Source organism: Typopeltis vanoorti, chromosome 5, assembly GCF_054136105.1.
Source record: "Typopeltis vanoorti isolate ZY-2024b chromosome 5, IOZ_Tvanoo_1.0, whole genome shotgun sequence".
NCBI lineage: Eukaryota > Metazoa > Arthropoda > Arachnida > Uropygi > Thelyphonidae > Typopeltis > Typopeltis vanoorti.
The window spans coordinates 129,160,773-129,185,532 of NC_143553.1; the positions used below are offsets into that span (position 1 = coordinate 129,160,773).

The 24,760-nt window shown below is 37.6% G+C and overlaps 1 protein-coding gene across 3 annotated transcripts in view; it reads left to right on the forward strand.

Moving 5' to 3' along the window:
* Window positions 1–24,760, forward strand: part of LOC150106811 (nucleoprotein TPR-like) — an 826,699-nt gene that overhangs the window by 4,732 nt on the left and 797,207 nt on the right. For all 3 annotated transcript variants that reach the window (XM_090393327.1, XM_090393328.1, XM_090393329.1), the window contains exon 2: window positions 14,535–14,639. In XM_090393327.1, the coding sequence (XP_090249453.1) occupies window positions 14,535–14,639 (105 nt within the window). The remainder of the gene's footprint in view (window positions 1–14,534; window positions 14,640–24,760) is intronic.

Genomic DNA, 24,760 nt, shown 5'->3' on the forward strand with positions numbered 1-24,760 from the left:
CTCAAGACTAAATAATGATCACTTCCAATTTCAAATCCTCTGTACACTCTGGTGTCCTGCACCAGGGAGAAAACATCACTATCAACAATAACATAGTCAATGAGACTTTTCTTATTCCTAGCCTCTTCTGTCCATGTGAATTTGTGCACATATTTATGTTGGAACATGGTGTTAGTAATAACCAGTCCATGTCCTGAGCAGAAATCCAACAGATATTTGCCATTATTATTAGCTTTGCTCTTTTCTCCAAATTTTCCCAAAATATTTTTGTATGTCTCACAATCATTTCCTACTCTGCTATTTAGATCCCTAACAAGGACCAACTTTTCATTTTTCATCGTGTCAGTTGCTTTTTCTAAAGCCTCAAAAAATTCCTCCACTTCTGCCTTAGTAGAACCTTCTGTGGGACCATAGGTACAAATAAGTCTCATTGTCTAGTTCCCCATTCTCATATTTGCACACATTACTCTACTTGAGACTGCCTGCCATTCAAGAAGATTAGCCTCGTATTTTGTGTTGAATACTATGGCTACTCCTTCTTTTCCTTGATTGTTATTGCCTGAATATAACATATTGTATTTATTGCTCAGAAAGATCTCACCAGTTTTGGTCTTTTTTGTTTCAGTGACCCCTATTATGTCGATCTGGTACTTATCTAATTCCTCAGCTAGCTCCATTTCTTTGCCATTCAGGCTTCTTACGTTGATAGTATCGATCTTTAACTCAGGTGATGTTGAGTTGGGGTTTATTTTCAGATTTGTTCCAGTAGCTGACTTTTCGCTGTTCGCCCTGGTTCCCTGGCGAAAACAACGAGGGCCTTGTTTAACCGGGCGACGCCCCAGCCGGCATGAAATTTTGTCATGTTGTACCATCATTCTATATTTTGGTTTAACCAATAAGAATACAATTAGGTCGGCTAAATCCGAAATTGCCATTCGATCCTTGTCCGTTTAGTATCCAAGTAGATACCCAACAGGGTGCACCACGAGAAAGTGAGGATTGGACATTAGGTCAGAAGCCCTGGTCGGTTCTCCGCATTCCTTTAAAGGCTATGTGGAGGTCTCCTCTCAGTTATACAGCTTTGACCCTTAAGCACCCCATTTTGAATTATTCCATTTTGAAAATTGGACTCTTTCTCTTCAAATATGTGTAACTTCCATTTCATCCCCCTTCCGGTGATGTAACATTCACTAGTGAATGGAGATGAGGTCCTGCTCAAGCAGCAAGACATGTTCTGTGGTCTCCCATAGACCCCCACCCCACACACACACACACACCCCCATGTTAACGAAATGACCATTTGAAAGGAGACAGTTTGATTTTTTAAATGGAATACTGACAGTCTCCAGGTTACTGATGAGATACGTTCCTGAGAACATCTTTAGGTTTGGTTTGTATGTGACTTGAATCCCTGATGAACAGCATATGTACAGTAGTAATAATACTATAATGGCTCATATGTGGCAATAATAATACAGTGTAATACTTCAATAATAAGTTGCAGAAACTGTGCTCTTTCTTTTAATTCAAACAAACAACTTAAAAACAAACTCATACAAAAAGTTTAGATATGAGAAATTTCAAAAAAGAATGTTAAAGGTTAACACTCACCTAATGTTGCATCAATATCTTGCTTACCGGAAGATGCATTTTTGGGGCAAGAAGGTTGGCTAACATTAATCGGAAGATGGTGCTGGAGAGGATGGAGTGGGTCCTGGAGAATTAGGATTTGAATCAGGATCAGATTCTGGTGTTAGAGAGGATGGACCTGGTGCTGGAGAATCAGGATTTGATTCTATTGCTGGAGTAGGGAACTTACTACTTTAGTCAGTTTCTTGAAAATGGCATCTAGTGTTTGCATGGCCTTTTTCTTTTTTTTTTTCTTTTTTTTTTTTTTTTGCATCATCAGTGGCCTTGTAGCAGTTAATGTTCTCACTAACTGCAGAATAAAGCTTTCTAAACTGCTAAATGCTAGGATCTTGCTTCTTAAGCTTAGCAAATCCTTCTTCAATGAGATGAAAGGCTTCAGCTAATAAACTTTTGTCATAAACTTTCTTGGCTCTGGTTCATCTGATTCTTCATGTTCTCGTCTTTCTATCAGCTGCTTCACTATCTCCATAAGGTCTTCATTGGTTAATTCTTGTGAATTGTACTCTAGTAAGTCAATGACATCATTTACATTGATGTCCAACTGCAGTGCTTTTGCCACTATCCACCACAGCTTTTCTGGCTTTGGCAATGTCTTCTGTGAAGCCACTAAAATCATCACAGAACTGAGGGCACAGTTTGTTTCACACCTTTGATTGTTGACTGCTTCACTTCCCACCAAGAATCAGCAATGTTTTTGATGGCATCATGAATGTTATAATTCTTAACTCTCTCTCAAGGTCATCACATCATCTTCCATAGCCCTGAATGTTTGAGGGAATGTACGACATAAGTAATAAGCCTTAAATATAGAAATGACTCCCTGGTCCATTGGCAGTTGAGTAGTAAAAATACGACCTTTACATTAGGGCAAAAGTCATCTAAAGATGTTGGATGTCCAGGAGCATTGTCCAGCCCAAGCAGAATTTTAAAGGAATTTTCTTTTCTGAACAGTAATGTTCCACAGCAGGAATAAAATCTATGGAATGCAATCTATAGATCAAACAGCCTGCATAGAAAAAATGAACCATTTGGTATCGGACCACAACACCTACCAATTAGTAAATTACAACCCCACGCAACACAACAAAAAGAAAACAGCTGAATTAATTAAATCCGTTAACACATGGCCGGAAAAAACAATTAAAAAACTAATACCTCAGTATGCCCACGCGCTTAGAATTTATAACCTGCCAAAAGTACACAAAACAGACACACACCACTACATCCTATTGTAGAAGGAATCGACAGCCTGAATTACCACTTAGCCAAAAAACTAGCAGCCACACTCAAGGAATTGGTAGGTCATTCCCCCTTCCTTCATAAAAAAATACACAACATTTCATAAACAAAATTAAAAACATTACACCAAACAACCAAGATCTATTAGTCAGCTTTGACATAACTTCCCTTTTCACCAATGCCCCAATCAATGATACACTCTTGCTTTTACAGAACATATTTCCACACGACATCACGTCCCTCTTTGCCCACGTACTCTGCTCCGGGTATTTCGTATGGCAAAACAATTTTTACCTTCAAAAAGAGGGTACAGCCATGGGCTCACCACTTTCCCCACCCAATTGCCAACTTTTATATGGAAGACTTTGAGCAACGAGCTCTAGAGTCACCATGCCTAAAGCCCAAAATTTGGCTCAGATACGTCGACAATATTTTCGCCATTTGGCCCCACGGCTGTGAAGCACTAAATACATTCCTTAGCCACCTGAACAAACAACACAAACACATCCAATTCACCATTGAAATAGGAAAAAACAACTCTCTTTCGTTCCTAGACGCACTCGTCACATTTCTTCCCGCAGGCTGTCTCTCCTTCTTAGTCTACCGCAAACCTACACACGTACACACAGGCCAGTACATACACAAAAACTTCTTATCACCACCCAACACAAAAACTAGGGTCATAAGCACCCTTAAACACAGAGCTCAAACTATCTGTTCAAATGAACAGGCTCTTAACCAGGAATTCGAGATCATCAACCATATCTTTATAAAAAATGGATACAGTAAAAAAACCATTCACAAGATCCTCCACAGAGATACCACTAAAAACAAAAAAAGATTTCAAGAATGCTATTGCCATACCATATGTTAGAGGCATTTCCGTAAAAATAGACAGAACACTACACAAATACAACATCAAAACCACCTTTAAACCCCCTGACAAAATTAAGACACCTATTCAGTTCTTCCAAGGATCCTCTGCCACACCTAGCCCACCCAGGGGTTTACAAAATACAATGCACATGTAATATACCATACATAAGGGGAAACAGGGTGAACCATCCCAATCAGGAAGGACGAACAGAAACGACGTATTTAATATGTTGGGATACCTCCATTTTGGAAAAACCGGCCTTTCTGACCACACACTCGAAAACATAGAAAAAAAAAATTAGAATTGATTGGAAAGGTACCAAGTCCCCACACTGCACCAAAACCTGGTTCGCGAGGAAATTCATAGAGGCATGTGAAATGCTCAAACATAATCTGAATAAAAATGATGGGCTAACCATTCCAAGAATGTGGAGGACCCATCTGCAACCTTCATAGCAACCACTAAGAAAAATCTCAATACAAGAAGACTTGTGAATTCCCCCTCCCCCCCAGCACATTCAAAAGCAACCTGAACTGTACAAATCCAGAAGAAAATCTTAGTATAATAATATGAACTATACAATTCCAGAAGAATCTTAGTACGTGAGGACTTTAGCAGAGTTTATTGTAGTTTTCATTTATTTTATTTTATTTTATTAAATTTTTTTTTTTTTTATCACTAGAGATCAGGCTAAGAAAAAGATTAGTTAACAACATAGTTTTAATTTACCTTTATTAGAGTGCAACAGCATGTAGCATGGTTCCTATACACATGTATCCTTCTGATGATGACCTCGATACAGGGGTCAAAACGTCAATTGTTATTTTATTAATAATTAGTAAAATAATCATTTCAAAATGTGTGTTTTGTGTCCATAAATTCTTAAATATGAATGCTGATCACCGTGTAACCTTAAAAGAAAAAAATCTATGGAATGAACAATCTATAAAACAAACAATGAACCAATCTTTAACTAGCGTAAAGAAGCTGCATCAATGAACCCCTTACGCCATGCAGGTTTGTTTACATGTGCAGGAAAAACTAGTTCCTGAATTATTAATTATTTAATTATCCTTATGGGGAGCCTTGGGAGCCCGTTCATAAGTACGGAATGCTGTAAGTCAAGTCGTCCATAACCTGGGGACTGCCTGTAATTCAAAATCTACTGATCAGCTATAATTTTCTTTGGTTGCACTGTTATAACTAAACAGTAAGAGACTGCATGATATGCAAATTTTGAAATTTTTGGTGTATTGGATTCCTTTCAGTTGACTCTGAAAATGGATATTGTTACATGAATAGAATCGGACCAATTAATATCTCAAGAGTAGTGGGAAATACTGGAAATGCTAGTTGAAGGAAAAATTCAGCAGTTAATGGATAGGAATACAATCTCTATGGTGGGCAGCATAGTAATAAGGTGACAACAGAATTAGATAATAGCTACACCATGATATTGCTGGATATTGCAAAAGTATTCAACAGGATACCACACGGAAAACTACTATCCTATGCTATTCCCTCAGCCATACAGCTGGTGGGGGGAAGCTATATGCTACCGTATATACTAGGGAGATGATTATGAGCAAGGTGGTTTCCCATTGCCTTGCTTGCCAGATTATATTTTATAGCTGTAGACGTGTGTGTGCACAAGACCAGTTTGCCTGTTTTGAGGGATGAAAATCTTTAGTTACTGGAGGGGGGGGGAACCCTCCACCTCTGTATGAGACTGGTTAACTCACCTTTAGTCGAAAGAGACCAGATAAAGGTTCCTCACATCACTGACTGGAATTGAACCCAGGTCTTTCCGACCAAAGGACTTCTCCTAACTGAGTGAGGTATGGAGGCTCTGGAAAACTACCATTACTCAGTTATTATCCGCCTCCCCCCCCCCCCCAAAAAAAAAGCTATTACTGCTAAAGGTAGAGTTTCTAAAATGGAGGTAATTAATTCACCTGATGAGGAGTGGGTGAGTAGGATGTATAGGAAAGCTAGTTTGGATTCTTTCTTTTTTCTCTATTTCCAATTTGAAATTAATTCATGGATGTAGATTGTTTATGTTGACTAGCAAATGCATTTTTGTTGTAGGGCCAGATTGCAAAGATATCATCTATATAATGTACCCAAAATGAAGGCTGAGGGTGTATGAATGAAGAAATGATTTCATGTAGATGTTTCAGATAAAATTTTGTGAGAGCAGGAGAGAACAGCAATCTTTCCACAGCAGTCTCTTTAAAGGTAAAAGGTGAAGAATCTAATTGTCTGTAGATCCTGTTCTGACAAATAAAATAACCTGAGTGAATGACAGTCGAATAATTCGATATATCCAGTAGAAAGGCTTCTGAGACAGATGAAAGGAATCTTCTGGAGGCATGGTGGTGAACAAAGATTTAGTATTGAAGTTTACCATGAAGTCTGGGTTGAAGGGTTCTTCACTTTATACAGAAAATTATTATTATCATTATTGTTATTATTATTTGACACCTCCAGAGAGTCCAAGGACTCATCGAGGGAGGGGGCACCTGCTCTTCAACTCCATCTCCACCATTTGATCACCAACTGACCGCAACTACACCAACGCCATCTACCACCGACCACCACAGGTATTTCCACAATCACAAACATCCATGCACATGGCAGGATTCGAACCCACAGCCTTTTGGCTGGAGAGTGGATACGCTAACCACTTGGTCAACCAGAAAATTGGAAGAATTTTTTATGAAAGAAACAGGAATTACCAATGTCAGCTTTTGATAAATGTGCTTCAAAAAAAAAAAATAAATAAAAATAATAAATAAATAAAACCTACCAAATCCAAAATGATTGAAGGAAAAAACTGACCTCTTTTACAAATGGCAATCATGTCCTTCTGTAAAAATAATCATAATTAAAATTCTGAATATTTTTACGAGCGAGTACTTTCACTTTAGTGAGTACGGGTGTGGCAAACCTGAGGTACCTGATGCTGGACCATGCCTTACTTCATGTAATATACATCTGTTATATTATCTGTAGACTGGTCCTTCCTCTTCCTCCCTTGATTCTTTCTTTCTTCTCTTCTTGCTCCTTCCCCCGAATGCTATTAGAGTATTCGAGGGGAATCTAACAGGACATTATCAAACACTGTAACATGATCAGGCCATCAAAAAATGTTCATACCGCATCGTCCGTCGCGTGGGTTATCAAGGGACACGTTCGGGTTTTAGGCAGAGGGACCCGTTCGAAAAATATGTTACAGTCTCCCTTAGACACCACTCCTCAGCACTCTGCTAGAGGAAACTTCATCAATGGGCCCGCTACCCGTTTAGGGGCAGCGCAAAGAAATGGTTCTGCAAAAGGACGGAAATGGCAACAACAATGGCACCAGACTATGGCTTTAGGCAACTGGAACATCTTCTCTCTGACAGGGAAGGAGTTGGAACTGGTTGAGGAAGCCAAGCGCTACCGGCTAGACTTAGTCAGGCTTTCTTCAACCAAGAGGAGAGGCTCTGGAACAACTGTCGACCTGGATAAGGGGTGGAAGCTCTACTACTCTGGTGTGAGCCCGACAATGTCTGCTCAGGCGGGTGTGGGGATACTCACAAGCCCCCAGCTGTCAGACTGTGTTGCTGAGTGGATTCCATTGGGGGGATGGGTATGTGTATTAAGGCTTCAGATGAAAAACCATTATTTGGCTGCGGTGCAAGCCTATGCACCTAATCTGGAGTCAGAATACTCTGCCTTCCTAGAGGAAGTGGATGCTGCTTTTGACAGGGTGGCAGACATGGAATCAGTCCTGCTAATGGGTGACTTCAGTGCACACGTTGGAACAGATGACCAGACATGGAGGGGTGTGGTTGGGAGGAACGGTGCCCCTGACCTTAACGCGAATGGGTTGAAATTATTGGACTTCTGCTGTACTAATAGCTTGTCCATAATGAATACCTTCTTCCAGCACATGAGAAGTCCATAAGTATACCTGGTACAGGGATACACTAGAACAAAGGTCTCTGATTGACTTCTTTATAGTCTCAGCAGACCTATTTTCCTCAGTGTTGGACGTTCGTGTGAGAAGAGGGGCAGAATTGTCAGCTGACCACCACCTTGTTGTGGGCACTCTATGGCTTCAGAAACCAGATGCTACCATCAACGCTGGTAGGCCTAAGCAGCTATACCGTGTGAAATGGGAGACATTGGAAAATGAGGCTGTGAGGAAGAATTTTGCAGATGACATTTCCTCCAGGTTCAAAGAGATTCCCAAATATACTGCAGATGTTGAGGAGGAATGGAAGCTGTTCAGAACAGCTGTCACTGCCTCTGCACTCTCATGGTGTGGCAGAAAGCCGCTCGGCGTGTCAATGGGCAGTGAGAAAAGGACACCTTGGTGGAACCAAGAAGTCCAAAAAACTGTCCGGGCAAAAAAGGAGTCCTACCTAACATGGCTTAGAGTCAGGTCACCTGAGATGCGTTTGCAGTATGCTGAGGCACGAAAAGCTGCTGCTAAGGCAGTAAAGACAGCAAAGCAGAAGGCTTGGGAATCCTTTGGAGAAAGATTAGATTCATCCTATGCAAATGCAAACAAAGTATTCTCACAGACCATCCGCTGCCTTCGAGGGAGGAAATCGTGAACAGCAAGGGTAATTAAGGCCTCTGATGGTGCACTTTTAACAACCGAGAAGGATATCCTCCTCAGATGGACGGAATACTTTGAGAGACTTCTTAACGCGGGTGGCCCAGCAATTGTGGACATCCAAGAGGTGCAAATCAGGGCAATGACTAGTCTCACAACAGAAGAGGTCCATTTAGCAATAAAATCGCTAAAATCGGGCAAGGCTGCTGGCGATGATGAAATTCGGCCCGAAATACTAAAAGCCTTAAATCGAGACGGTGTTCTCTGGCTGACACAAGTGTGTCAGGCTGCTTGGATATCTGGGCGAGCACCAAAGCAATGGCAGACAGGCATAATAATACCAGTCTTTAAGAAGGGAGACCAGAAGGATTGCAGTAATTATCGTGGCATCTCTCTGCTCAGCCTGCCTGGGAAAGTGTATGCTAAGTGCTTGGAAAGACGGTGCAGGAGCATAGTTGAGTCAAAATTCCAGGAAGAACAATGTGGCTTTCGTCCTGGTAGAAGCACAACTGATCAAATCTTCACTTTAAGGCAAGTCTTTGAGAAATCTTGGGAATATGCCAAGAATGTCTACACATGTTTTGTGGACTTGGAGAAGGCATATGACCGGGTTCCTCGGGATAAGCTTTGGCAAGTAGTACAGGAGTATGGAGTGGATAGTCAACTATTAGCTGCCATCAGGTCCCTGTATGAATGCCCAGAGTTTTGTGTCAGGGTAAACAGCACAAAGTCTGACCCTTTCACAATCTCCGTTGGCCTCCGCCGAGGGTATGTTCTGTCACCCCTCCTTTTCATAATATTTATGGACTGGATTGATAGGCACAGCCGAGGTAGTGAGTGTGTCAGAATTGGAAAATGTAGCATTGGATGTCTGCTTTTCGCAGATGACCTAGTTCTGCTTAGCTCTTCCACAGATGACCTCCAGCGGACCCTGGATAGGTTTGTAGCTGTTTGTGCAGACGCCGGAATGAAGATCAGTGTGGCCAAAACTGAAACATTTGTGGTCTCAAGACAACCATCCCAGTGCACTCTAAATATAAGTGGAGTCCCAATGAGACAGGTGGAGAAGTTTAAATACCTTGGGTCCATATTCACGAATGATGGAAAATGGGACGTAGAGCTAGATACTCGAATTGGCTTAGCAAGCGCAATATTGCGGGAGCTTGGCCGTTCGGTAGTATTGAAGCGGGAGTTAAGCCAGAAGGCAAAGCCTTCTGTCTTCAGTAGTCTATGTCCCCATCCTCACCTATGGTCATGAGAGTTGGGTAATGACCGAAAGAATGCAGACACGAATCCAAGCGGCTGAAATGAGGTTCCTTTGAGGGGTTGCGGGGGGCTGACAAAACTCGACAGAGTCAGAAGCTCTGCAATTCGGGAGACCCTCAATACTCAACCGCTGCTTCTCCGTGTTGAGAGATCACAGTTACGCTGGTATGGGCACCTGGTCAGAATGCCACAAGAGTGGCTCCCTCAGCAGGCCCTCTTTGCCAAGCCAGAGGGTGGAAGGCCAAGGATTCGCTGGATAGATTATATCCAAAACCTTGGGTGGACATGTTTGGGAATCCCACCAGAACACCTGAACTTGGTGGCAGAGGATCGTGACCATTGGAAGTTCCTCTTGCAGCTTTTGCCTCCACAACCCAATTAGGAAGAGTGGGCCTTGAAGATGTATGTATGCATGTATATTTTTACGAATTGTTTATGTTAAAATGTTTATTAGTTTTAGTTTCATAACACGCATTGTCGGCACTTGCGATGTGCCCGTTATTGAAATTGTTTTGTCAAAAATGATATGTAAAGAAGTTAAAAAATTGATGTACTTATTAAATTTGATATTTGTATTACTTACAAGAATTTTATTGTAATTTAAAATTATCAAAAGTTGTGTTTTATGAAGACATTCTCTCTTGTTGCTAACGGAGACAACGTGTCAGCCATTATTTATACCTAACTTCTTGCTTACCAGTTTCATGGAGTGCGCATGCTCGCCGAGAAGTTGGATGTGTGATTGACAGCTGACAAGGAAAGCGTTCGGTATCTGAGTAACAGCTGTAAACAAGATAGCGTTCAGAAAGAATTTAGAACACAGGCCAGCAGATATTTAGGTTCGGAGGAACTCAAGTTTTTTTATGTGACAGTCGGAGGAAAATTAATAGTATATTCCGAAAAAGGAATTGTGGAACTATTAAGTTTAAAGTGGAATAAGTATTGATAAATAAAAGGGAAATATTGCTATAGGCGTTTTAAAAGGAATATTGGAAGAAACGCTAATTGAAAGATTTATAGTAGGTTCCGAAAAGGGTATCATAGAAAACGTAAATTTCTTTAAAGTGGAAGAGACTGTCAATAAGCATAAGTGAATAAATGAAGAAGTGCTATTTACATTCTAAAGGAATGTTCGTGGAAACGCTAATTATGAAGTTTCATCTGTATTAAGGATGCCGGATCTAACTATTATTTCTACTAAAAAGAGACAGAATTAAGTTTGGAAGAATTAATGTGTTACATAAGTGATGAGAAAGGATCCTGTAAAAAAACAGAGAGAAACTGGCTATGAACATTGCTTAATTTTAAAACAAAGTGTTTAGTCTTAAGTGTAAGTTTATTTTAAAAAGGCCTTGGATCCTATTAAATTTGTAGTTAGTTATGTAAAGTTGTTTGAAGTGTGTATATATATGGTTTTTATTTTGATTTTGAGTCAGTGATTATTTGGATTTTGAAAGAAAGAGTTAAGATCATTGCACCAATTGGAGTGAACCATTGTGCATATAATAACATATAGATATACTCGGAATTAAAAAAATAATTGTTAGAAACAGAGCCCATCTCTATGGTAGGATAAATATTAAGATAATATCTATGAATATCCTCAATACAAAAATCCACCAATTATTAACACTTCTACATGTTGGTTCAATTTTTGTCCTTATATGTTCTTGCATTTCTCTAACATCTCTGCAGACAAAACTAACCTCTTGTCTGTCTTTTTTTTTCCCTCTAACTCATTGATAAATCAGAAAAATCATTGCTTACTAAACACAGCTTTCTGCATGTCTCACTTAGTGTTTTTTTTACCAGAAAGGTCTAACAGGAATTTAAGTAGCTCGGGTACTAGTAAAAAAATGCTGGCCTAGTTGGCTGAGTGGTTAGCATATCCACTCTCCAGCCAAAAGGCAGCTGGTTCGAATCCCACCGTGGGCATGGATGTTTTTGATTGTCTGTGAAAATCCTAGTGGTGGTAGGTGATAGATGGTGTTGGTGTAGTTGTGGTTCGTTGTAGTTGGTGAATTGAGTGGTGGAGACAAAGTTGTAGAGTAGGTGCCTTCCCTCGATGAGTCTTTAAACTGCCTGGAGGTGTCATGTAATAGTAAAAAAAAAAAAGGTTTTACCCAGTTGTATCAGAACTTGTTCTCAATAACTCACACCTATCTTATATACTATGAAGAAGCCTACACATTACTTAGTTTTATCAGATTTATGAAGATTATTAACACTCAGTCTCCTTACTACCTAGAAGCTTACCATTATGAATTCTGCTACTCAGTCCACCTCATATAAATTAAAGATAGCAAGAAATTATATACTTGGTTTAATCCTTTATCCAAGTGTAAGCAAACAAGTTTGCGCCTGAACTATTTTCAGGAATGGGGCAACTCGTATAAAGAAGTTGGAAGTTTATTTTCCAATAAACTTCCAACTCGGTTAGACTATAATAACTTTAGTTTAATCCTTTATCCAAGTGTAAGCAAACAAAGTTTGCTTCTGAAGTATCTTCAGGACTGAGGCAACTTGTAGTAAAGGAGGACCAATCTCTCATTCATCTCAATCACTTCTTGTCTCAGTATCTCCCATAATGCAAAACACATCTCCTTGTGGATGTGTATAATGCTATGCATTAAGGGAAGGGCCAATATACAGACTGGTTTCGACCTTTATTGTGGTCTTGTCAGTGGTGATACTAAGGCAGAAGCAATGGAGAGGTCATATTTACTGAGTTGCCAAAGTTGCCAAAAGGTGTATACCACCTTATTATTAAATTACTCTGGATTTAGAGAAAGATGTTGGAAGTTTATTTTCCACTTGGTTAGACTATAATAAGTTTAGTTTAATCCTTTATCCAAGTGTAAGCAAACAAAGTTTGCCCCTGATGTATCTTCAGAGTAAATCCAGGGTAATTTAATAATAAGGTAGTACATCTTTTGGCAACTCGTATAAGTAAATATGACCTCTCCATTTCTTCTCCTTAGTATCACCACTTCTGAGTCTGGCTCCAACTGATGAGACCTCAATAAAGGTCGAAAAACCGGTCTGGGTAGTGGTCCTTCCCTTAATGCATAACATTATACATATCCGTAAGATGTGTTTTGCATTATGGGAGATACTGAGACAAGGAGTGATGAGAGCTTGGTCCACCTTTACTACGAGTTGCCTCAGTCCTGAAGATACTTAAGGCACAAACTTTGTTTGCTTACACTTGGATAAAGGATTAAACTAAACTTATTATCATATAAAGAAGCTGATTTCACATCACTTAGAACCCCATCATGCAAAGCACATCTCCTTGCAGACATGTATAATGCTATGCATTATGGAAAGGGTCACTACCCAGAATATACAGAAGTCATATTTTCATATATGAGTAGACAAAAGGTGTCACAATCTTATTATTAAAATATTCTGGATTACTTCTGTATTACTTTAACTTTAGTATCACCTCTGGGTCTGGCTCCCACTGATGAGACCTCAATAAAGGTCGAAACCGCTCTGGATAGTGGTGCTTCCCATAATACATACATGTTCACAAGGATATGTGCTTTGCATTATGGGAGACTAAGGCAAATGTTGTGAAGTCATTAACTTCTATATACGAGTTGTCCAAGTCCTGAAAATTGTTCAGCTGCAAACTTGTTTGCTTACACTTGGATAAAGGATTAAACCAAGTATATAATTTCTTGGTATCTTTAATTTATAGTATAACCAATGGAAAACTTCCAAGAATCCACCTCATCCATCCATGTATACATATGTAATGGAAAGGTCTGAAAAAATTTTAGTTCTGTTGAACATTTCCAAAATCATTTTATTATGTCTAATATTGCATAATAAAACTTTATTCTTCAGATTTATTTACTAATTTAGGAATATTCTAGAGCTTTTTTTTCTTTGCTCTTTGTCTCTTACACAAAAATAATTTTGTGTACAATGTTCCTCTTTATTTTTTTCCAACCCCAAACATTCCAAGTTTCCACATCTTCCATAAACATTGCCTTATCAAATGCTATTCAAAACAAAGTTCTGTCTTTTTTTTTCTTGCAAAAGTGATTTTACCTCCTTTTTCCTTTATTTGATAATACCCTGTTTCTCATCTGTGAAAAAGTTATATATTACTCAGTTATGTCTAAAAAGAATAGTATTATTACTGATATTATACAGAGTTTGAATTTCCGTTTGTCAAGAGTTGTCATAATTCAAAAGTTGTAATTTTCCAACTCCTTAATATGTACTGCTTTAGAGTTTTAAATGAGTTAATTATAAATTGCCTAAATAAGATTTATATTGGAGGTATCAGGAATAATAATAATAATAACTGCACCTTTTCTATATTAATACAGCTTTTATAGTACAACTACCAGAGACTTTATTGTCATTGGCAGGCTATTTTTATATTATATACAGCAGCATTTTCCATATCTAGCCCATGACCTGGTAGTTCTTGAGGGGAAAAAAAAAAATTGATCTTCAGAAAATATTCAGATATGGTATGAGCTGTTAATAGGAGGAAAAATCAAGCTATAAGTAATGCATAACCATTTAATAACATGCACACACAAATATCCATTTAGTCCAGGCCTGTTGCATAATTGATATAAAATAACAATAAAAAGTACCATTTTTTTACTGTTTTTCTAATCTACTTATTTAATTCAGCAAACTACATACATATATATGCATGGTAAATCAAAAAAAAAAAAAATATGGAAAAAACTGGTTCCCATCTATGTAAAGTTTGATAGCCATTAGCTATGTAAGTTTTGGTAAATTGTATAATATGACTACTGGCATCTGTGACAGGCTATTTTTATTTATTTATGCATATAGATAGTTTTTTTTTTTTTTTTTAAACCTAGCGCATGTTTATGATATTTCTTTATTTTATAGAGCGACGTGAGTTTCAGCTGGAGAAAGAATTGCTAGATAGTCAGAGTAAGCTGAAAAATGTTACAGATGACTGTGCAAATTTAAAAGTTCAGATTACCAGGAATGGTGAGTGATAATCATAGTTAAACACGTGATACTTTTATAGTTAGGACTGTTTTGGAAGGAGTTATATGGCATTGCGTTTTTTACTGATTGGTCTCATAGTTAGCTTAAATATACTATTCATAATTACTTCACAGTGAATTGGTCATGTAATAGCATATGACACACCCGTTTTAGAATTGGGAAGACCTAACTTCAAATTGTGTCTGGAAAAGTTTATAAAAATTTCCCAATAACATGTTCAGCTAAAGGTACAACTTCTTTATAAATACTTTTCTTTACTTGGCAATGGCTTTTCATTAAGTGGGTGGTTGATTATTTCACCCATTGAGTTAAAGTTCTCTCCTTTGTAATTTTGGTTACACTTTTTTTATTAATATCAAACCTTCACGGAATCAAAATTCATCACAGGAGGACCTCACTTTCACACAGAAAGCTCATTGAACCTTGCCTTGGCGCATGGACCGTTTTCACTCAACACATTCCAAGGCAATGCATTTCACTCACCACTTTCCATGCAAAGGACCTGCTCCTAACTCCTCTTCCCATTATATATAAAATCTCTTCAGCATTAATCTGGTAACATCTCTCTATCAACCTATATGTATCAGTCATATCCTCCTCTTCCCCCACCCCGTCCTATTCATGAGGATCTGCATATGGGATCCCTCCTGTCTTCATATCCCACATTCCAGAGACCATAGTCTTCATGTCCCCTTTCATCATCCTCTTGAAAATCAGGTGACCAAATCTGTTCATAATAAGCCATAGGAAGCACGATTAAGGCCATAACCTCTTTTTTTCTGCATGTCAAGGTCATTTTCATTGGCATAATCCAATGAGATGATTTCAAAAGTAACCAGTGTGGTCTCTAAACTTAAGGTCCATGCATGCATGCATGCACGTGTGCGTGTGCACACACACACCATTCTCAGATTTCTCTTCTTCTTCAAAATTTCTCCACCATTTATATATTTTTCCATGCTATCCTTGCCAACCAAATTTCTAACCTTACACTCTGCAACAACCAGCAACTCTACTTGTCAACTCATACAGTCTGTTCAGATCTTACTATAAGGCCACAACATATACTCGACTCCTCATTGTCTTCTCAAAGTTAGCATCATCTGCAGACCAGGGGTGAAAAGTTAAATCAAATTTGAATCAGTAAACTGATAAAATTGGAGAAGGAAAGAAAAAAAAAAAAAAACTTTAACTGATAATATTTGAAAAAAACCTAAATCAGAATTTGCACAAAAAATAAACTAATCCATATTTAAATTGATAAGAAAACTATACCTGGGTATGATCAGTCACTAGAATCTCATTAATTCAGTGGAAATCCAGTGATTCACTGATAGCTCCCCTCCTCCCAGTTTTTTTAAACCATACATTTCAACTCACCTGCTTTCATTAAGAATTATATTTCTTTATTTTAAAATTTTTAATATTTACTGTCCCTATAAAACATCATTAAAATGTAAATTTTTTTTTTTTTTTGCTTATGTTTAATTTTTCATCAAAACACTATACGAATAATTTTCTTGAGAAATTCATCAATTAATAATTAATGTATGTTTTGTTAATGTTAATAATGCTCACAATAGAGCATTTTGCAAGTGAGATTTTCCTGGTCATTCCAGGTTGACTGCTCATGAAAATTGACACCACTGAGCTTATTGAGCTGTTGGTGTATGTAAAGTTCAGTATATAACTAATTAGTTCAATGAAGGTTTATACACCTGAATTCAGGAGATCACCCCTGTCAAAGCTAATCACCTAGTAAACAGACAATGTTAATATCATCACAATAGTACTCTGGGTTTTGAACCTGAAAACCTCGCCATCTGAAGTGTACCAGTCTAACCAGCAGACCAATCAGCCAAACTTTGAACTGTTGGTGAAATAATGTGATACAGTTTTACTTAAACATGAGGTTAATTAACTTAAAGGAATAATTCTCGTAGAAAGGCTTGGACATTGGTTATACATGCTTATTAAATTACTTATGGAGTTTACAACATACAAATGATATAAATTAAAATTAAACTTTAATCTATATTCAAATATATAGACAACGTCACATTGCCATTTTCACAGGAACTTATAATAAAGACACATGCATGCAGGCACTACACACAGTAACTGAGGACGAAGCAGGAAGCTGTTGTTTCTCCTAAAAGTCCTGATGATGCCCCCTAGCGTGCTATGTACATATTCTCGGCCGTTGGGCTGAAGGTCTTCTGATGTAAGTCTCCCAAATTTGGGGCAGTCTCATGCAACCAAATTTGTTGAGGTTTGGCATGTTTCTTAGAGCTGAGGCTGATTCCATGAATAGCCTTTCAAATTTAAAGAAAATGTGCCATTACATCCAATAGTGGATGGCATTGATTCCCCCACATACAAATTAGCTAAACATTTGGCCAAAGTGCTCACACACTATACTGGCAACACACCATCACACATAAAAAAAACTCAGCCCATTTCACAGCCGGCATAGAAAACCTTACACTCCAACATATTGACATAATGGTCAGTTTTTGATGTCTGCTCCTTATTCACAAATGTCCCACTCAAAGAAACCTTAGAGCTAATCCAAGCTAAATTTCCTCCTGATATCTCAGCCCTATTTCAGTTCACTATGAACTCGGGCTATTTTGTTTGGCAAGGAAAATTCTACAAACAAATAGAGGGGACAGTCATGGGTTCACCACTCTCCCCACCCTTGGCCAACTTTTTTATGGAGACTTTTGAAGAGAAAGTCTTAAACTCTACCGCACAGAAACCAACCATATGGCTTTGCTACATTGATGATGTGTTCACTATTTGGCCACATGGCTCTGATTCACTCCTCTCCTTCCTAACACACCTAAACAACCAACACCCCAGAATCAAATTCACCCTGGAAAAGGAGAAAAATAACAGCCTCCCTTTCTTACACACACTAGTCACCCGCCAGCCTGATGGAACCTTGGTTTTTTCAGTTTATAGAAAACCCACTCATACAGGCAAATACATTCACCAACAATATGGCGTTATTAATACACTACACAACAGGGCTAAACTTATCTGTTCAAATGACAATGCCCTAACCACGGAACTAAACCATATCTTCAATACTTTCTCAGCCAAATAGCTATCCCCCCCCTCCAAAATCCAAAAAATATTGATACCAGTTAACCACAATTCTCCCCCCCCACAACAAGGATCATTCTAAATCCATCACCATTCCCTACATCTGAGGCACCTCGGAAAAAATTACCAAAATCCCAAATAAACATAACTTGACCTCTTGTTACAGACCATATAAAAAATTGACATCCCTTATCTGCTCCACTAAAGACCAACCACCTTCCTTAGCCCTACCTGGTGTATACCAGGTCCCTTGCAGCTTAAGCTGTCCTACTTTGGTCAAACAGGCAGGACAGCGAATTTCAGAACACAAGGATTACATCCATTTTCACTAGTACAGCCACTCTAGTCTTGCAGACCATGCTCTGGATACTCGCCACAGAATACTTTGGAAGAAAGCCATGGATGGTAATACACCATAGTAAATTCAAATTTGAAAGGCTATTCATGGAATCAGCTCAACTCTAAGAAACATGCCAAACCTCAACAAATTTGGTTGCATGAGACTGCCCCAAATTTGGGAGACTTACATCAGAAGACCTTCAGCCCAATGGCTGAGAATACGTACATAGCCCGCTAGGGGGCACCATCAGGACTTTTAGGAGGAACAACACCTTCCTGTTTTGTCCTCAGTTACTGTGTGTAGTGCCTGCGTGCACGTATCTTTATTTTAAGTTCCTGTGAAAATGGCAACATGACATTGCTGAAATATTGGAATATAGATTAAAGTTTAATTTTAATTTATATCATTTGTACGTTGTAAATTCCGTAAGTAATTTAATAAGCATTAAAGGAATAATGTCTCTCTCAGACAAGTCATGCCTGGTTGGATTTTAATAAGAATTTAGTAGTACAACTATTTTATTTCAAATGAGAATGTGGAATTAATTCATAATAGATATAAAATAATATATAAATAAAAAACAAATTACAGAAATCTAAAAAACTGTAATCAAAACTGAAACTTGAATTGAAACCAATGTGTACAGACTGAAATCTATAGAAAACTTGAATCAGGAAACATCATAAAATAAACTGAAATTGATATTTGTAGAATCGTTGATTTTTTTTTTTTTTTTTTTTTTTAATCCCTGCTGCAAAAAGTTGCATATCTCCAGCTTAACCTGTTTTAGTATTGTTAATATACATGTTAAACAGTAATGTCCCAAAAATATTGTTAATATATACAAGTTAACCACCCAACTGGCCAGGACGTATATATATGTCCAAGTTACCATGGATGCGAAGTGCATATTAAAATTGTAATGCCATCGATATTACATTGAAATACGTGATGGATATGAAGTGTTGAGGAGTGATATATTTTATTCATACTGACGGCGACGTCGTTAAACAGTAATGTCCCCCAAAAAACAGACCCAGTGACACACTCGGCTTTCCTCTTTGGAACACCTCATCTACATTTACAACTCACTGATACCTATATTTGAGCCATCTTCACTAATCTAATATCCTAACCTTATGTGTTTCATTTGAATACAGTGGTACATTGGTTTGCGCGCATAATTTGTTACAGAAACGTGCTCATAATCCAAAGCACTCGTATATCAAAGCGAATTTCCCCATAAAAAATAATAGAAACTTAGATGATTCGTTCCAAAACTCAAAAATATTCATATAAAAATGATTAATATAAAATCATTAAAGTAATCGAATTTATTAATTACATTACAATTACATATTACAGTAAATACAATTAATTGTATTGGGTAGGACGACTTTCATTGTCACTAACGGAATTGCTGCTATCTGTCTTATCGCAATTAAAAACTTGCTGCGACAGGTAACACCCATAAACCATGAGCTTCTGAAACTCTGCAACGAACGCCACAGCTGCCTTTGCGTCTGAATTCACAGCCTCTCCGTGCCTCACAACACTATGGATGCCACTTCTTTCAACCCTTTTCTTCATTGGGGCCATTGTCGTAGTGCAGTTAATAAAGAACAGTCACTACATTTGGACACAAAATAAAAAAATGCTTCACGCACACACACGTGGTCACAACACTAGCACGAATGTTGACTATACAAATGAGGTATACCAACTGAGACTGCGCATGCGAGATGATTACCCACAATCCCGAGCGGCTTGTGATCACGTGACGCTCAGCAGACAAAGCGTATAGGTAATACAGTACTCGTATTGCAAGACGTCGCTCGTTTATCAAGTTAAAATTTATTAAAAATTTTTGCTTGTCTTGCGAAACACTCACAATCCAAGGTACCACTGTACCAACTTATGGCAATCTATCAAAGACTTCTGCTGAATATTAAGTACACCACAATATATGCATCTTTCTTGTTCAGTGTTTGTCACCTTATAGTACAGATGTAAATTTAATTTAATTTGTCAGCTGTGATTTCTTTACACTTCCCATGTCCACTCACCTTTATCACCACTAATCCCACTTATCTCCTCTTACATCTTTGGATTACTGCTCTCATCTCTCATTTCTCACACTACACACTTCTATGTTCAAGCACCATCTAACCTGTTTCGCTCTGATCGGTCACATCACATCTTACTACTTTAATTGCTTCACATTTATTCACTTCATCCATTATTACACTTTTTTGTAACATTTTCTTCAGTTGACTCACACCAAATTCATTTAAATGCAGTCCAACTCCATCTTTCTCTCATATATAACCCACACGTTAGCAAGCTGCATTTCTTTCTCCTCACAGAGCTCTGCAATCACCATTCTCAGTTCTTGCTCACTATCTCAACTTGCCTTTGTCATACCTCTTCAACACAGTGACAACCTTTCATTACCATACTGTTGTCTTTCACTCTCATAATTTTCTGTCCAGCCAGATCAATTTTTCTTACATCTGTCACAGGTTAATATCTTGATCATTTATTCATATCAGTCATCCTGTTCATCCTCCCCTCTGGAAAAGAGACCTTATGCATCCTCTTATTCATCATGTCTTTTACACTGTGGCATCCTCATACATCACACTTTTGAGTCACTTCTCTTTTTCTCTACTTTCTTTCATTCAGCTCTTTCTTACCCTTTCATTGATTTCTACAATGTCTAATCCTCATTTTGTACAGACCTCATCTCATTTCTCAGTCTGATAAACTCATTCTTCAAATCTTTCATTATTTTCAGTCTGCACTTGCTCTCCTGTATTCTGACAATCATACTTGCTTGCTTTTGTTCTCTCAGTTTCTTTCATGCCTACAGTTACATTCTTGGCACTTTTTTTTTTCTTGATCACTCTTCTGGTTGTCAGCACTATGAACTAACAACCTTGCTATAATGCTCCTCTCTGACTTTTGCCCTTTGTCTAATGTGCACTTCTTGTTCCATATCCTCATTTACTGATACTTTGCAGTCCATCAAAATATCATAGTTTCTGCAGCTTTGTACACCTTCTAGCTTCTCTTATTTAGTCCACACATGCTCCACATTTTTCCATGCATATATACATTCTGCAACTGTATGTATGCAACTCACAACATTGAACCATCCTTGAGAAATCTGTGTCATTTAGTTAATGACATGTTCAATGAGTTAGGTGTGGTTTCTTGGAACAACATCAGCAATATGGTTCTCAGATGAATAGGGAGCTGTCTTTACCTTTAGATAAGGTCGTATTAAACCTTTCAGACCAAACACATTCAGAGGAATCTGTTCTTAAAAAACTTTAACTATGCTGTAATTCCGTGTTATATTCCAAAAGTTTTTTGTGCAGTGTTGAAAAAGAAGTTTTCGTATCCTCTCATTTGATGGTGCCAATACAATATTATTAGACTGAAAACTGCTGCTCTTCTTCTTTCTCTATCAATTCTGAGATCTAATATACCCATCTCAGGAAGGAAAGCTCTACTATCATTTTGAAGAATAGATACATTCTAATCTCAAGAGTCAATAAAGGAAATACAATGGTGGTTCTAAATACAGAAGATTATAATGAAAAAATTATAAGTTTGATTTCTGACTCTTTTCACCTTCTCAATTCTGGATCATGACCCTACTACATTGGGCAACCCCCCAAAAAAGCAAATGATTTACTGAATGTCCCAAACTGGTCTCCAGAATTATTACAAAAGCTCAAGTTGTATCCTATTCCTCCATGACTTTATGGGTATCCTAAAGTAGACAAACCTGGTGATCCTTTGCAACTAATTGTAGATAGCATCAGATCCCCAACTTATTCCTAATCTAAACATCTATTAGGACATCACATAAGATCTTCAGACTCTTGTATCAAATTTATTACATTTTTTCCAGGAACTATCAAGTTTATATGTATCATTCACTGATATCCTTGCAGGTCTGAACATAGTATCCTTCTTTACTAATGTCCCTGTAGATCAGGCCTGCACAACTTGATTGTCTTTGAGGGCCAAACCCAACTTGGACCACCTGACCAAGAACCAGATCACTTCGGACCTAGAATCTTAGATTAGTCCACTGCAGCTAAACTTAAGTAAATTTGTTAGTAGATCTACAGTAAATACTAATTAATATGCATATTTAAATTTTTTAGAGTTACAATTAAAATTATAATCAAAATTATTTACATACAGATATAGCTGCAAAATTTCTCAATAAAAACCACTTAAACATAAACACAGTTTACTAATCATTTCACTGAGAATATCACACTTATTCTCAGTGAAATATCAGTGACTGAATGTCACATTGTGACATTCAGAATGTCACAATATGACACATTGCATTTCTTTGTTGCCACTATTTTATCAGAGTTTAGTGTCACATTTGAAATGGCCGTTCTTAATATGGCCTCTAAATTGATATCGTATAAAGATGAACGCTGTTTGGTTTTGTTCAAGTTCATGATCGAAAATATTTGTTCGCAAGTATATGTTCTCCCAAACATACAAAATACCTGGTAAGCAGTATCCAACAAACTTTTAAATTTATCCTGATCCAGAATAGAATAAAACTCTTGTAAAGTACTCTCCCTATGCTTTACCCGATAGTTTTCAGAACACTGGAGGTCAATAACTTCCATCTGGAATTCGACAGGTAGATTTCCTGCTTCAACAGAAAATGGATCCGCAATCACTTTTATGCGTACTTTGTCTTCATTACTCAATGGCATTCTTTTCTGAAACTCCTCACTTAGAAGTGATATGTGCTGCTTATATTTTCCACCCACCATTGAATGATATTCTGATGGAATATTCTGTCGACAAGTTAAGAAATGTGACCTTTCTCCCCTTAGCAAGTTGATTTTCAAACAAACTTAATTTCATTTTGAATGCCTTTATAAGAGACATTAACTGAAAAGCAAACTTATTTTTTCCTTGAAGCTGTAAGTTAAGGTCATTCAAGTGACCTAAAATGTCACACAAGAAAAATAAATCTTGATTCCATTCTTCCATTATTTCTGGGAATTTTTCCATATCTTCTTGAGATTCCAAAAATTCAACTAGTTCATTTTTAGAGCGACAAAGCGTGACAAAACTTTACTGCGGCTCAACCAACGTACATCAGTGTGGTATGGTAGATCCCCGTACTCAACATTTTCTTTTAGAAACGCCTGAAACATTCTGTGTTTCAAACCCCTAGCTCGAATATAGTTGACCAGAGCAAATACTACTTTAATCACATGATCAAACTGCAAAAACCTTTGAACATAACACCTGCTGATGAATTAGGCAGTGAAATTTTGTCAATGGTTTACCTGCATACTGTTCAATAAATGTTACAGCACCAACGTTTTTTCCACACATAGATGAGGCACCATCAGTGCAATCTGCTACTAAATTTTTGAAATTTAAGGATAGTTTTTCAGTTACACACATCTTTACATTTTCTGCGATCTCCTTTCCTGTTGTTCTTCCTTTCATTGAACACAAACCAACAAGCTTCTCTTTCACATCAAAATTCTTATTAACACCTTTTACATATATTAAAAGCTGTGCAGTATCTTTCAAGTCAGTACTTTCATCCATAGCAAGCGAATAATAGACAAATTCACTAGCCAATTTTTGCAGGTTATCTTTAAGATCCTCGGCAATATCAGCAATCCTGTGCTGAACAGTCATACGGAACATATTGATATTTTCAAAATTATTTTTCTTATCAGGACACAGTTCGGAAATGGCAATCATCACACTTTTTTATCAACTCTGCCTCAGTAAATGATTTGCCAGCACAAACTATTTCTTGTGATATTTTTAAGCTTACCTTTGTGGCAACTTCATTTGCAGATGTCACTTTTTTAAAGGCATGTTGCTCACCGCTAAGGACTTTCAATAACTTTGCTGCTTTTATTTGCTTTTCTTTTGCATCCAACTTGCCAAGGTTAGGATGTTTCGATTCAAAATGATGTCTCAGATTGTACTCTTTCGACACACTCCCAGCAAACAGTGCACACTATTTTGTCCTTAAACAACATAAAAAAATTTGTTTGTCCACTTAGGGTTAAATGCTCAATGTTCCGAATCTATTTTATGCTTTTTACTTAAGCTCATTGTGTCGAGATTGACAATATTAATTACAAAAAACTAATGATGAAAAACTCACAATAATGCAGGTTATGATAACAGTTATGTAATGTATTGCTCCAGCTACAACCAACCACTATACTGCCAAAGCCAGTCAAGGTGCGACCAACTTTGTGTAATATGATTCGTTCTTGTTTTAGACATCAAGTCATTATCACGGAGATGTAACTTTGAATTTCCCCGCAGTGACACTAGCACTAACAAAACCTCAAAGCGATTGTAATAATTTGTTATTAAATACGACAGTGGGAATAACTCCAATGCAATTTATTGTTGAGTTGAAAGAAACATGATTGTGACATTAATCGCATGAACGTAAACATGTGGAGTCTTAGTAAAAATTTAATTCAACGCTAGGAAAAAATCATCTAATTTCATATTCCCCAGTATGATTAAATAATTCAATCAGGCTGACGGGCCAAAATAAATAGCATTGCAGGCACATGTTGTGCAGGCCTGCTGTAGATGATGTGTTAAA